General features: G+C 54.0%; 2 protein-coding genes and 1 non-coding gene across 8 annotated transcripts; 2 read left to right on the top strand and 1 right to left on the bottom strand.

Moving 5' to 3' along the window:
* The first annotated feature begins 884 nt into the window (after positions 1-884).
* LOC112822918 (U6 spliceosomal RNA) lies at positions 885-989 on the top strand. The gene has a single exon (XR_003207886.1). It is a non-coding gene; the product is annotated as a U6 spliceosomal RNA (small nuclear RNA).
* A 588-nt stretch (positions 990-1,577) lies between these two features.
* Positions 1,578-4,691, top strand: SDR39U1 (short chain dehydrogenase/reductase family 39U member 1). 3 transcript variants are annotated; one of them, XM_073895002.1, is made up of 7 exons: positions 1,578-1,664; positions 1,977-2,083; positions 2,183-2,265; positions 2,658-2,682; positions 3,339-3,471; positions 3,544-3,687; positions 3,932-4,691. In XM_073895002.1, exons 1-7 carry the CDS (start codon positions 1,649-1,651, stop codon positions 4,342-4,344), a joined length of 921 nt encoding a protein of 306 aa, XP_073751103.1. In that variant the 5' UTR covers positions 1,578-1,648; the 3' UTR covers positions 4,345-4,691. The 3 variants fall into 3 exon arrangements, with proteins under 3 accessions (XP_073751103.1, XP_025726018.1, XP_025726017.1); XM_025870233.2 differs by lacking the exon at positions 3,339-3,471 and having other exon boundaries at positions 2,658-2,779; XM_025870232.2 differs by lacking the exons at positions 1,578-1,664; positions 3,339-3,471 and adding an exon at positions 1,675-1,772 and having other exon boundaries at positions 2,658-2,779.
* Positions 4,692-6,171: 1,480 nt separating this feature from the next.
* Positions 6,172-14,748, bottom strand: KHNYN (KH and NYN domain containing). Of its 4 annotated transcripts, none has more exons than XM_025870235.2 (8): positions 14,631-14,748; positions 13,665-13,885; positions 11,740-12,854; positions 11,488-11,618; positions 11,306-11,402; positions 8,389-8,496; positions 8,082-8,183; positions 6,172-7,546 (listed from the first exon to the last, which is right to left on the bottom strand). In XM_025870235.2, the coding sequence occupies exons 2-8, from the start codon at positions 13,863-13,865 to the stop codon at positions 7,279-7,281; spliced, it is 2,022 nt and encodes a 673-aa protein (XP_025726020.2). In that variant the 5' UTR covers positions 13,866-13,885; positions 14,631-14,748; the 3' UTR covers positions 6,172-7,278. The 4 variants fall into 4 exon arrangements, with proteins under 4 accessions (XP_025726020.2, XP_025726022.2, XP_025726021.2 ...); XM_025870237.2 differs by having other exon boundaries at positions 14,512-14,641; XM_025870236.2 differs by lacking the exon at positions 14,631-14,748 and adding an exon at positions 14,259-14,505.
* Between the last annotated feature and the right edge of the window lie 30 nt (positions 14,749-14,778).

The following is a 14,778-nucleotide window of genomic DNA, read 5'->3' as shown; positions in this document are numbered from 1 at the left end:
GAGGAGAGATTCAGGTTGCATAGGATACTAGGAAGTCTCTGAAAAACTGGTAACTAAATTGTTACCGAAACTCAAACTTGTCTGTGCACCTGAAGCCAATGTCTGGGACACCAGTTTTGAAGCAAAGAAAGTTCTATTATCAGCAGAGCAGCCACTTCCAAAGCTGCCTTGTCCTGTTGAACCTAGGGACAGCTTACGAAACGAAAGCCTTACATCTGTTTGGGGAAGGAGGTGAGTATGTGAGAGGAAGGTGAGAGGTTTCTTGAAACCCTGAAAGGGGGCAATCGGGAGGTATGCATTTATTCCAGAGAATGAAGGGTCAATCAGGACCTGGTACATCAGATAATTTCAAGACAAATGTTTTTGTCCAGCACTCATTAGTTTTCCACAGTCAGTGGGTAAACAGGGAGTAGGGGTGGAAAAGGCAAAGTTCACGATTGATACGAGGTGCTAAAACGTAAGTAGGGAACAAAACAGAAGGTAGACCTAAGTTAATAATGCAACTAACACAACTATAGTTTTGCTTATGCTTTCAAAGCAGGTCCAGGAACCAGGTGTCCAGACTCAAATTCACCAACATAGATACTTGGAAGAAAATGCAGAGGGAAGAGAGGAAGGTCTTAGGACCCAGCTTCGAGAAATACCAACATTTTAAGACCTCAGAGGAGGCGAAGGAAGCAACAGAAACTGAAAAAAGACAGGAGAAAGACCCAGAAGAGAGCTGCGGCTTTCACTGAGGCCAAGAGATGAGCATTTCCAAAGGGAGGAAGTGTCCAGCAAGTGTCCAGTGAAACAAAAGTCAAGAAAAATGACTGGGCATTCGTTTTGGTGACACGGGAAATTGGTGATCTTGGCTAGAGTCAATGAATGATAAGGCAGGAGCGGTGCTCGCTTTGCCAAGCACATACACTAAAATTGGAACGATACAGAGATTAGCATGTCCCCTACGCAAAGATGACACGCAAATTCGCAAAGCATTCCATATTTTTAAAAAAGAAGAAAAAAGACGGGAGTGAATTAGGGAATAGAAAATGGACACCACTCCTTTGAGAAGTTTGGCTATGCAGGCGACGACAGAGAGAGGGCCTTCGCATTCGAAGAAAAGGGCTGGAGATGTGTTATTTTAAGAGGAGGGTAACTTTATAATGTTCTAAAGAAGACAGGAAGGAACCGGAAGAGGGAAAAGAAAAGCTAAGAGGCCGGGTCGAAAGAAATCCATAGTACGGGTAGACGAATTCTCTTGCATTACTACTGATCCACCAGGCTGAATGGACGTCCAAATTTCGGCGGTTTGAGTACCTACAGGCTTTCGGTCAAGGGGTTTTGGGGGGTTGGAGTTTTGCTCTGGTTTGTTTCTGCATGAAAGCCTTGCCTCCTCGGCCTTCTTCCCTTCTTTCCCCGCCCACTCGGTGTGTGTCCACCGCCCCCCGCCCGTCCCCGCCACTCCTTGCAATGAAATATACTGCCTTCTCTATGAATTCTTCCGGGTCGCCAGGCAGGGCCACGCCCAGTCTCAATCCTGCCCGCCCCCCCATTGGAGCGCGCTTCCCGAAAGACGCATGCGCACAGAGGGCGTAGTCGTTTCCAAGATTGGGCATCCCCACTACCGCCACCAAATCTTGCGCAAGCGCGTTAGGTCCTGGTCGCTATGCGGGTGCTTGTGGGTGAGGGAGGGCAGAAAGGGGGAGTCGGGGGCGGGCTTATGGAACGGTTGAAACAAAGCTTGAGAGGTGGGAGGCAGTCTCTGAGGGAGGGCACTAAAACGTGCACAGGTAATCGTGCAGCGGCTTTGGCCTCCTACCCCAGGAAGCCGAATCTCCCCAGTCCCTGTGACCTGTGTCACCTCTGCATCGCGGGGAGGGGGCGAGAAGGAGGGGAAAAGTCTGAAGTCAGCTGGGATGGCAGCAGAGGACGGGGCCACAAGCGGGGACGGAAGGCGACCCCGAGAGGATAAATACCTCGTATTTTCTGGCCAGGTGGCGGGACTGGCTTCATTGGGACAGCCCTAACCCAGTTGCTGAAAGCCAGGGGCCATGAAGTGACGTTGGTCTCCCGAAAGCCGGGGCCCGATCGGATCACGTGGGTATGTCCATCCTCTGGAAGCTCTGGGGGACGGTCCGGTTTGGCGGCGCAGGGCGAGCCCCCACAACCCCCCCCCCCAGCACTGTGTTTTCTCTGACAGGATGAACTTGCTACGTCGGGGCTGCCCCGCTGCGATGCCGTTGTCAACCTGGCGGGAGAGAACATCCTCAACCCTCTCCGAAGGTCAGCCACGGCCCTGAAGCTGATAGCCTTCAGAGCAGAGGGAGGACGGTGTGACCCTGATGAGCTGTGGAGAATGGAGATGTCAGATTGAGAACTAAACTCCAATCCCAAACTACTCATCCCGCCCCACTCTTCCCGGCACACCTACCTGCCCTTCTGCCCTCTCAGCCGTTGACTTTCGTCCTCACTTATAACTCAGGATGCCCAAAATATATGCATTTTCTTTCCCCAGGAAAGATGGACCATTTCTCTAAACCACAATGCAGGGTTTACCTGGAAATGGGTCTGGATGAGCCCCACGGAAAGCGAGCCCCTGTCAGAGAAAACACAGAGCCCCACGGAAAGAGAAAGGGATATGTTCATGGCTCATTTCCTTTTTGTTTCTCCTGCAGGTGGAATGAAACCTTCCAAAAAGAGGTTCTCAGCAGCCGCTTGGAGACCACCCAGATACTGGCTAGAGCCATCAACAAGGCCCCACAACCCCCCCAGGCCTGGGTCTTAGTCACTGGTGTAGGTATGTCCCAAATCACCACCCTTTATATTAGCCAGAGGAAGAGAGGTCACAGTGAGGGGCTAGCTCAGGCCCTTCTAGCTCTACTTGCCCCAGAGCGCTGGTCTTTTCCAAATACAGAACTTCCTAGGCCCTCCATCCATGCATACTTCTTCTGACCGTTGTGTACTTTCACTGAGAAATGGGGATCCCTAGAGGAAGAGGGGATAGTGGCACTGCTCCTGATGCCGGGAAAAGTCCCACCTACTCCCAAGTCCCTTGCCTGTCATGGCACAGTTCTTTAGGAACGGAATTCCTGATTCTTATATTTCACCATTGGGACGGGATAATTACAACTATAGAACATATGTCACCTGCTACTCCAAGTGTTTTACATGTATTACAGCATTTAATCCTCACAGGACCCCTAGAAGGTAGGTACTATTATGACTCCCATTTTAAAGGTGCCAACAGAGAGCTTATATAATTTGCCTGAAGTCACAGGCTTAATAAATGGTGGAGCTCAGAGTGGATCTCGGGCAGCCTGGCCCCCAAGTCTTTGCTCTTAACCACTACACACTAGCAGCCCCTCAACTTAGCCCTGCAATTAAAGATAAGTTACCCCAGGGCAGCAACGGGTCAACCCATGGAGCAGCTCAAAGAGAAAGTATCTATGGCTCTGTCTTCCCATGGGAAGATCCCAGGGGCCGAGAAGGGTGAGACCAAGAGGAACAAGGGCCGGGCAGGACCGAGGATACTGGGGCAAACCAGTGCTGTTCCACCGGCAGCTTACTACCAGCCCAGCCTGACTGTGGAGTATGATGAGGACAGCCCAGGAGGGGATTTTGACTTTTTCTCCAACCTGGTAACCAAATGGGAAGCTGCAGCCAGGCTTCCTGGAGAGTCTACACGCCAGGTGGTGGTGCGCTCAGGTGAGAACCAGGCTTGGGTATCAGACAGGGTTGGAATGTCCACCCTGGGCTGGGGGCCTGGGGGAGTCAGGGGAGCTGAGCGTCCAGAGTGAGAGGAGGCTGCCGTTTCTGGCCAGCCTGCAGGTGGGAGGACGCGAAGCCCCAGAGAAAGCTAAGTTGGCATGGAGACGGGGAGACCGGGAGAAACAGTGGAACAGCCTGGAGGTTGAGGAGCCTCACATGCTGTCCCTCTTGCCTGTTCTAGGGGTTGTGCTGGGCCGTGGGGGCGGTGCCATCGGTCACATGCTGCTGCCCTTCCGCCTGGGCCTGGGGGGCCCCATTGGCCCGGGCCACCAGTTCTTCCCCTGGATTCATATCAGGGACCTGGCAGGAATCCTGACCCATGCCGTCGAAGCAAGCCACGTGCAGGGGGTCCTGAATGGAGTGGCTCCAGCCCCCACCACTACAAATGCTGAGTTTGCCAAGGCCTTCGGTGCTGCCCTGAGCCGCCCAGCCTTCATTCCTCTCCCCAGCGTGGTGGTGCAGGCGGTCTTTGGACGAGAGCGTGCCATAATGCTGCTGGAGGGCCAGAAGGTGGTCCCACGGCGGACACTGGCCACGGGCTACCAGTATTCCTTCCCAGAGTTAGGGGCTGCGTTGAAGGAAGTCGTAGCCTAAGTGGGGAGGCTCCTGGCAGGGCCTGAGGCCTGCCCCTCTACAGAGGCTTCCTGGTTAGAGACTGAATACGCTCAGGTACTCCTCTGAGACCTGAAACCATCTGGTTCTTAGGGATTCCCCTCCCTGCCCTCCTTCTCATTGTTCTGTTGCTCCACCTTATTTAACTGAGAGACTGTCCACAGTGTCACGGTTGCAGTCTCATCAAGCTGGGTCCTTAACCTCTTCAACTCCTTGTAAAAGAATTTCCAAGTTTGGTTTCCCTCCGTGTTCCGTTACTGTCCCAGGTATCCTTTATATGTTGTGTAGAATGCTCTGCTATTGAGGCAATAAAGATAAATTATCTCACAGGCTTTGGTTTGCTTCTTTGGCCTAGATTCTCCTGGAGTTTATGTCCGAGAAAATGCCGGATGACTCTTTCCCCTACGTGGGGCTCTGAACGTTATAATGGGCAACATCTCCCTTCTTGGTCCCTCCATTGCCAGAATGGTAACAAATCCGGGGCATGAGGTTATAATAAAGGTGGAGACTAGAAAATGAGAGAAATGATGATCCATTAACAGTGGGTTCTGTGGTCATCCTGCATACTTGTCCACACAGTGCCATTCGGGTGCATCAGAGGAAGAGACAAGGCCCCAGTCTAGAACAGCCTTCAGTCTATCACTGAACAGCGGTGAATAAAGCAATCACACATTGTCCTAAGTCAAGCTGCAGTAGGACAAAGCCAACATCCCTGTCTGTAAGAAGCTGAGGACTTGCCTCTCATCTGACTGGGACTTCAGGCAACCAGGGTCCCCAGCACAAAAGGGCAGATGATACCCCTGGCCTCCTGCCCTGGTTATTGGCCACAACTTAACCAGCAGTTCCCATATCCCCCAATTTGGGCCATCTTAACCAATCTCCTTTCTTCCCAGAGGACTCTGGGCTGTCTTTGAGCCACCATCACCCCCTAACTAGCTTCTTTCCAACACACTTGCCCCCAGCTCAGGTCAATACAGGCTAGTGGTATAAAGCAGCAATGGGGAGGAGGGGTGAAGACCCGGGGACCCACAGACTCTCCAGCATCATCCAGCTCCCCACACTGGTTGCTGGAACGAAGAACTGAGGTGGCAGTAGTCAACTTGCTGTGCCTCAGGGAGAAGTGACAGCCTGAAAAGGACCATGTCCAGGGACCTGCCACAGATCCCAGACAGCACAGAATCCAAGGGCACCTAAGCTACTTCTTTATCTGGTCTTGGGCTCTTTAGGAAGTTGATGGGCTCTGTATTGTTCCTGAGGGAATGACCCATCTCAAGGGTAGAAGTAACAGAAAAGCGTATTTGGGGGCTGTGCTAAAGGAAGGTCTACTGACCAATGCTGTCCACGGATGAATGTGCGACCTGGAGGTAGTCAGGTTCCCTGCACAGGACTTTAAGCAGATAAAGGACAGGAGGGGCGCCTGGGTGGCTTAGTCAGTTAAGCAGCTGTCTTTGGCTCCGGCCATGATCCCAGTGGGATCGAGCCCCGCATCGGGCTCCCCGCTCTGTGGGAAGCCTGCTTCTCCCTCTCCCACTCCCCCTGCTTGTGTTCCCTCTCTTGCTGTGTCTCTGTCAAATAAATAAATAAAATCTTTAAAAAAAAAAAAAAAAAAGATAAAGGGCAGGATGTAGGAATCAGGATGGAGAGGCAATGGTCTTATGTAACAGTGGTTGATCTGGTGGCCAGTCAGGTACCCTCCTTCTGACTTGGGATTCTTCAGTTTTCATTTTCCAGATAACTGGTTCATCTCGATAACAACCTCTGAAAACCCGCCCATCCCCCCCCCACACACACACACAGCAGAAGCGGGGCTCACTTTATGCCACATATGTGTTCTGTAGAGAAAATGCTGGGGTCAGATCACATTAACATTGTCATTGCAGAGCATGGCTTCATCAGTTTGGTGAACGCTCAACACTTCAGCAAGTGCATCTAACCGGGGACTTTCTGACACATTCGTTCATCTGTAAACACTTGAACACAACAGGAGAGCTGCCATTTACAGGAACCCTGAGAGTATTTTGGTAATGCAAACAGTCACCCCTAATTAACTGTTTTGTAAATGTGGATTTGGGGGGTTGCCCAAAAGGGACGCAGCCATTACAGGGCATATGATACTGAGGATGCAGTGTTAATTAAAATCTAGGGCCTAGGCCCTGGGGACAGAGGATCTTCAGCTCTGGCAAAGTGAGGTTTTGGTTAGGCAGCCTGTGCAGCCACAGACAGACACACCTGAGACTTGATGCAAGTACCTTTCCTCCGAGGAGCTTTCCTCTGTGTTCTCATTTCTCTTCCCAGCTGGCATTTTTAGCCCTGATTTACAAGCAGAAGTAAAGGCCAAGCAGCTCCATCAAGGTCACAGACAGACATAGCTGAGACCGGAAGCCAAGTCTCCCTCTGCCTTCTCCACCAGCTCCCTGCTGCCCCACTGTGACCCAGACCCCGTAACACCTCCTCAGGGCCTCCCCAGGGCCCAGCATTCCCTTCGATGCACCCAGCAGTCCAGCCAGGTCTGGGAAGCAACCTGTCCCTCTGGCATCCAGAGCCACAGCCAGGGGGAGGAAAGACTTCGCTTCCTTGCCACCTGCTCTTCGTTCCCCAACCGCCCCCTCGCCCCAAGCCTCCATCCCCAACTCAGTCTGAAGGAGGAGCCGGCAGTCCCCACTTCCAGGACCTGCTCTTCCCAGCGGGCCCCCACTCCCTACAGAAACCCTGTGCTATGGCAAGGTTGAGAACTTAAGGCTGAGCAGAACCTCTTGAGAGCTATCTGAGGTCCTGACTCAAGATGAGATCAAGTCCCACCAACTCAGAGTGAGTCTAGGTCAGGGTCTGAGCAGCACAAGGACCCTCACAGAAAGAGCCGAGCCGGGCCAGGCTGGAGCTGACCGGGTGGCAGGCAGGCAGTCGGGCAGGGGAGGCTCAGAAGTTGAGACTCAGCAGGGCCTCAGAGAGCTGGTTGATGTCCCGGCAGTACGGCTCCCGCTGCAGGATGAAGTCCACCTTGTGATCCTGGCCCCAGAACACCTCCAGCAGCTGGCGCCGCAGCCGCTCAGTCTCCCGGGTCTTCCGGATGCCACTGCTGCCTTTTTCCTCCTGCTGCCTTTCTTCTCTCCCCTGCTGCTGCTGCTGCTGACCGGGTTCTGCGACAGCCCTGGAAGGATGCTGAGCCTTAGAAGCCCCCTGTGCCCTGGGAAGAAGCAGAGGGTACACGAAGAGCTGATGAGCATCCTGGAGGGAAGCGAGAGCTCAATGGGCCTCCCAGGTAACGCTGGGGCCACGGTGAAGACGCAGTCCTGACGTTCCCCAAGCTGACCACTGAGTGGCAGCATCAAGCCACTTCCGAAGGGGAGAAGACCAGTCCCTTTAGAACCAGGAAGGTGAAGCCTGTCACTATTACCATCTAGTTCTAGTCTAATACAGTGATCGTTTCCATAATGGTCCAGCAGAGGGTGTGTGGAATACAACTGGCTGTAAGTAAAAGCAACCATGTTCCAAATAATCCACCAAAAATATGTATTAGGGGAAGCTCCCCTCCCAGCCAGGAGGGCCCAGATCAGGATGCCCCGAAAAGCAGTTAAAAGGCCAGGCCCACAGCAACCGAACCAGTACAGAACTAAGCTGGCCCAGATGAGGTCACCCTGCCCCCAAGTCTCGGGATCTACAAGGCCCCTGCAGACAGAGGGCCAAGGCTGGGGGCTGCCTGGGAGAATGTGGGGCATTACCTGACTGGCTTCTTCAGGAACTCATCCAGTGTGGGGCCATTTCGCCCTAACGGGTCATCAGGAACCATGAAGAGGTTTCCCACAAAAGTGAAAGGCAGCAGGCTGGGTGCAGAAAGAGAACGTATGGTCACAGAGGGGCTCTGACGAACCTCCCAGACAGCTGAGACCAGCACCACCAGAAAACTACTGGCCACCATCCTTCGAGACCACATCAAGTCCCTTCCCAGAGTCTTCACCCGGTGGCGGAGCAGAACTGGTTTAGAGAAAGGTCTGAGTACACGCCCTGTTCTCAGGAGAGGGCTCTCACCGATCCCTGATGATCGCCATCCACTTCTCAGACTCCTCCGCCAGGTCCCGGAACTGGTCATTGGAGACAATGACCCCATCGGTCTCTTCGGCCAGCTTCACCATGAACCTGTCTCAAAAATCACAGCAGCCGTTCTGGGATTCTCCAAGGCCCCAACCCTAAAGAGTATTATCGACTCCCATGACCCACTTCTGCAGATGGAGATCTGGCCCCCCACCTCACCTTGACCCAGCCACCAAGTGCCTGCCAGATTTAGGTGCCATGGGTTGGAGAGGAAACAAAGATGAATCCAGGATGGTGTCCCAATAGCATCCCCTCCACCTACCACAATCCTCCACCCAACACTTTGTGCCTCATTAGTGAGAGACAGTGAGATCTGGCTCCAGCCCTGTCTTCTTCCACCCTACCCCACCAGTCAGTCACAAATCTATCGGGTTCTTCTCTTGAAAAGCGTTCCACTCTGCCCCTTCTTTTCCAGTCATACCATTACCCTTAGCTATCTGGACACTGCAGCTGAGACACTGCATAGCCTCCTGATAAGAGGGTCCCCTGACCCCAACCATTTACCACCCTTCAGTCTCTCCTGCCTTCCCCTCAACAAATCTCTCCCCTGCTTGCCCTTTAATCTACCGAGTAAAGTCCACATGCCCAGGCCTGGCAGCTAGGGCCTTCTAAGCCCAGCTCAAGCCACCCTTACAGCCTTATCTCTCCTGGTATTCCTAATGAACTTTCAACTCTGCCAAAATCAATGATCAGATAACACCCCGTTCTCCAAACATGTCCTGTGCTGACTGCCACGTTTCTCAAACTATTCCCTCCATCTGGAGGTGCTTCCCTAACCTCACTGATGAACAGAATCACCAGGGAACTTTTAAAAAAAGAGATGTCTGGGCCCCACTTTCGTTAATTCTGACTCCACAAGACTGGGATAGGACTCACGAGGCAGTGGATGGGGGTCTTTTCTAACAAGTTTAGAAACTAAAAGATGCAGCCTAGCCCAAGTCCTCAATGGACAAAAACCTGGCAAATCCCTCCCTTCCCAGAAAACTCCTACCAGAAGGGGGCTCCCTTTCCTCCAAGTTGCCACTGTGTTTGGTGTAGGGTTTGTGTGGGCTGCGAAGTCAATGATGAGGCCCGCCCTAATTCCCAGCGTCCTCACCTCCTTCTGCAGGCCCTGCGCCTACTGCTAGGCGCTAAGTGAGCAGCCAGTATTGGAAAGACAGTGTGGCACCCAGGACACTAGTAATCCAGATTCAGTGTAACATGTCTGGTTCTGAGTTTCTGTCTGGGAAACAAATGAAGGTATATCCATGGTCTCATAGGATATACAAAAGGCATTTGCTGGTTAAGGGTATTTTACTATCGTGTTACTTCATCTGTTGCTCAGCACTACTCATTCAGTAGGCCTATGCCACGCACCACTGTGTCATTCACTGTAACCAGACAAAATTCCAAATTCGCACTGGGCTGTCTGCCTACTGGGACCTACGTAACTGTACAGACACGTGCCTTTAAAACTCATTACAACTGACTCGCTCTTCAGTTTCAATTCTGTGTCAGTGCTGGTGTGGAAAGGTTCCATATCTTGGATAATCTGTGAAATCTAGACATAAAACAGAAGAGCATTGGGAGAAAGTGAACTGCCTTTTTGTAGAATACCATTTGCTTGTTAGGGAGGAAACGTTGTTTGAAAAGACAAAATATGTAAGCACTATAGTTTGGAAACTAGTTTTTCTTTAAAACTGAAAATCCTAGAGGATAAAGAACTTGTAGTAGTAAAAATTTTTTAACTGGGTAATTGGGTTTTAAAATCTGCCCATTTCTGGGGCGCCTGGGTGGCTCAGTTAAGTGTCCGACTCTTGATTTCGGCTCAGGTCATGATCTCAGGGTCGTGGGATGGAGCCCCGCATCGGACTCTGCACTCAGTGTGGAGTCTGCTTGAGAGTCTCTCTCCCTCTCCCTCCACTCCTCCCCTCCACCCCCTCCCACCTCTGCTCTCCCTATCTCTGAAATAAATAAATAAAATCTTTAAAATCTGCCCATTTCCCCACTGTGTAAACTCTGGGGAGGGAATGTGCCCTGCATTTTTCATTTAAACAATTTGGCAGTTTTAAGTTCTCACTTTTCCTTTGCCATGTAATAGCCTCGGTCAAGAGAGCTAACCACTCTTACCCTATGACTGTGGTTCTGTAGGACAGAGACGAGACCCACTGCCACACTAGATTGGGTCTGTGAACAGTTAAGGAATATCACTGTACACTTGCCTAGCACCTTGAGTGAGGCAAGCACATCCCTTAGCTCCTTTTGATATTCACAAGGAGGGTGACCAAACGAAGAGGACCCTGAGACAAAGAGGTGAGCCCGCTAAGAGAAGGGTCCACGGGCAGAGTCAATGAATAGTACAACTTGGGGCTCAAATTCAGATCTTCCGATTCTAAGTCCAGTGACCCTTCTGTCAGAACATGTTTTGTGTACTCTTACAATCCATGGCTTGTGTCTCTTCATTTGACTTGTGATTTGGAACATTTACCCTGGCGATTCCAGAACGTTGGGGAATTTCTCTACATGTTTGGAAATGTGGGTTGTCAGAAGGTACTTGTCAGTTACTTATGTCACCAGCTTTCCATTAAACTAGGATTTTCTAGACAGGAAAGCACTACATAAATCCCAGGCAGCACTCAGCTTGAGGAACGAGAAATGAATGAATGGACACACGCTATTGTCCACCATCTGTCTCATCACGCCTGCGGGGCAGGTTTCCTGACCCATTCGTACAGGTCCACAAAGGAATGACTGGCCATCTTCCCACTGCCCAGGCTTAGAGACAGCACAAGGGGTCAGGAGCTTCTGTCTCTCCCTCAGTTCCCCCACTGTGTTCCTGGAATCTCAAGACGGGGGCCAGGAGAGAAGCAAGTACCTATCATCATAGGAGGAGATCCTCTTGCCATCCATGACTCGGGAGGGAGTGAGGGAGAGCAGGCTGAGGGAGTACAGCTTTTGCAGGAAGTGGCCCTCTAGAGAAACACAGGCGCACAACGGGGTTATCCTCAGGCTGAAGCGGGGCCCATCCCAGGTTCCAAAAGACCAGGCCCAACTCACCTCTGACCTTGGCGTCCTTACTGAAGCGCCACTGAGGCACAAAGACGGTTATGTCCCGGTGGCCTCGGTCCCAGAAGTACTGCACAGCAATGGCGATGCCCCGGCTGGAGAAGTAGTGCTGGAGGCCGTGCCTGCAGTGGGCAGCGGTCAGTGCTCCGGGGCCCCAGAGGAGGGGCCGCTCAGGGTCAGGAACTCTGCTCGGATCATCCCTCCCACGCCCACCCCGGATCCGCAGGCCCACCGGGTACTCACACCATGGCCACATTGCTGCCGTCGATGACAATGTGACGGAGGTCTGGCTGGCCGGGGACATTGGCAAGGCACAGGGTAAAAGGGTCCTGCAGGGCCTCCTGGAAACGCTGCGTGCCGGTCACCAAGTTGCCCCCGCGCGAGCCTCGTTTCCACGGAGACCCACGACCTCGCGCTGCGACCTGCTGTTTATCTCCCCTGTCTCCTCGGTCTCCACAGTGCCACGGGGGTTCGGGCGCAGGTGGAGGGCTAGGCACCCTTGGAGGTGAGGCTTTCCCGTTGTGTAGCCGCTGCAGGAGGGAGGCTCCCCGGGGCTGAGCCGCCCTCTGACAGGGGCCCTGGGCACCAGGAGGCTCGCCCTGGACACATACCAACCTTCCTCTGTCCTGAAGCACCCCCTCCCTGCCTAGGGCCTTTCCTGTCAGGGGCCCTACCTGCCCTGCCATTCCTCCTCCTGACTGTGGTCTGAAGGCCCCTTCTTTCTCCCAAGCCTCTTCCCCAGACAGTTCCTTCCACCCCAAATCCATCTCCCTGGGACCACCCTGCTTCCCTCCCTCCTTCTCCATAACCTGTCTCTCTCCCCTCGACTCTCGCCACCCCGTAGGTCCAGGGTCCAGGGACTCCCTGCCTTCACTCGAGGGAGCTCTGACGCCCTGGTACTGAGCACCCAGTGGGCCGGGGCTCCCCCCGCCGCAGGGGGGCAGTGCCTGGGGCCCCTGCCCCCTGGCTGCCTCCTGCACCAGGCTCAACAGTTCCTCCTGGACAGCTAGGGGCAGCTGCAGCAGGGCCTCTCTGTGGGCATCCCCACAGGGCTGCAACAGGGCCGAGAAGTCTCTCAGCACTCCAGCACACTGGGAGGCTCCAGGGGCTCGCCCCGGCCGAAAGTCCCAGCTCAGCCGCTCCACCAGCTCCTCCACTCTGCTCTGAGCCATGACGAAGGCCTCGGTCAGGCCACTGACCATCAGCGAACCGGGGGGCCCTGGGACGAGGTGGGCTGATGTGCTCCAGACCAGACAATCAAGGAAGAAGCCCTGGGCTCCCAGGAAGATGCAATGCAGTTTGGGTGGATAGCGGACTTCATCCTGCAGCTCTGGGCTGCAAAGACCCTTCAGGAACTCCTGGGGGAGGAATGGGCAGGTAGCGAAAAAGGAGACTGCTGGAATTCTACGTGGCCCAGTAGCCTCCTCAAGCCCACTGCATCCCACCCTGAGCTCCAGGATGCCTGGGCAGAACAATGGAGCCCCGTAGATCCTGACAAAGGTCAGGATTAAAAAGGGATCAAGAACCCATTTCCTTCCCTTTTAAGCTGATAGTCTATGGCTAATATTTCCATTTAGAACTTGATTCAACTTAAGGTACTCTTATAATTAACTGATTATAATTAACAAGGTTGTCTCCCTAAATATTTATGCGTGTGTATGTGTGTTATATATTTCCACCATAATGACTGTCATTGCTAACTTTTGCTGAACTCATGCTTTATCTCATTCACGGTAAGCCCAATGAGGAGGACACTGCTATTATTCACATTTCATAAATAAGGAAACGGGAGACTCTGTCACAGGGCTGGTAGGTGGTGGAGCTGTACTGGAACCTCTGACCGAAGGAAGCAATGTGGCCTGCCTTCCCATCCCCCACTGAATTCCTTGGTGGGGCCTGCTTGCCCAACTGGATCATCTCCCAGTCACAACTGATTTGAGCGAATCACCTGTCGCTAAGTCTTGGCAGAACCTGGCTCATCACGGCTGAAATGAAACCAAAACTCCACAGAAATACAGATTTGCAAAGTCCCTCAAAGTTCAGAGCCACTGAGGTTGCCAGTAAGACAACCAAGGAGTGGAGATCCTCCCCAGCAGACCCTCCTCTCCTCTGCCTCCGTGTAGGGGAGGGAGTCACTGTTCCCTGAAGGGGCAGAGAGGGGTGTTCACCTTGGCTCTGCTGGCGTTCTCCTTGGGGCCCTCCAGCTGCAGCCAGATGTGAGGGTTCTCAGGACAGTCCTTCGGGAGGACACTCATCCCCACGCTGAAGATGCGCTCCACGTACGGTTGGTGCTCCCGCACCTTGTCCTCAGCCTCCGCAGACACAGCAAAGCGGTCAGGGGACGGTGAGCCAGCCCCCCACGTAGGCATGGCTGCTTGGCCACCCAGCCCTGGAAGGAGAGAAGGCAGCTCAGAGCCTCCTCGTCCCCTCAACCCAAATTTTGGTCTCCCAGCCGACACCAGCTATCAACAGGTCGCACCTAGTTACCCATCTAGTAAACACCCTGGGTCCATCTAGGAAAGGAATGTCAGATTATGCGGAACCGGGTCTTCTCTCCGAGAGGAAGTCATGGGCAAACAAGGCTGCCCGTTGGGGATGGGCATCTGGCCTTTGGAAAAGGCTGACCAGGGCCCTAAGCAGGAAGAGTGGGGGGCTCCAGCTCGGTCTGGAGGCCAGAAGTGAACAGATGACAAAACAGTCTCTCTCCTCAAGGTCTCTGCAGTCCCCGGGTCCAAAGCGGCCTCTTAAAGACGAATCCTCACCGGGGCTTGAACTGTGATGTCCTCTGGAGTCCCTGGTCTGCCATTTCCAAGGTTCTAGCCCCTCCCACCTCTCCCCCTCCCTCCGCTGTCCGCCGCTCCTCTCCGGCGCGCTACGGCCCCACCCGGGGCCCAGGGGCCAGGCCGGGTACCGCCCACAGCCGCCTGCGGCCGCCGCCCCTCCCCCCGGCCGCGCTCTGCACTGGGGCCTCCGGCTCGGCTCCTGCGGCCCGGGCGCGGGGGAGAGCGAGCCTACCCGCCTCGGCCGCCCGCTTCGGCCTCAGTCCCGCCGGCGCCTCTCGGTGCCTGCCGGCCCCCGCTTCGCCCGCGCCCCAGGCCCAGAGGAGAAGGGCGGGGGCAGGGGGAGGGCCGAACCTGGGCGGGCCTTCCCGAAGTCCTCACCCAACTGGGACCTGTCTTCACATCTCGACCAGTTTTTTGAGTCACTTCCTGGCCCGGGGTGGAGTCAGCCAGACCCCACCCCGCGCTGGGCGGGCTCCGGGCCCTAGCGCGCCCCTGCCGC

This window comes from Callorhinus ursinus, unplaced genomic scaffold, assembly GCF_003265705.2.
Source record: "Callorhinus ursinus isolate GAN/ISIS: 27379988/994484 unplaced genomic scaffold, GSC_fseal_2.0 scaffold8, whole genome shotgun sequence".
NCBI lineage: Eukaryota > Metazoa > Chordata > Mammalia > Carnivora > Otariidae > Callorhinus > Callorhinus ursinus.
This window is presented reverse-complemented; position numbering and strand designations above follow the sequence as displayed.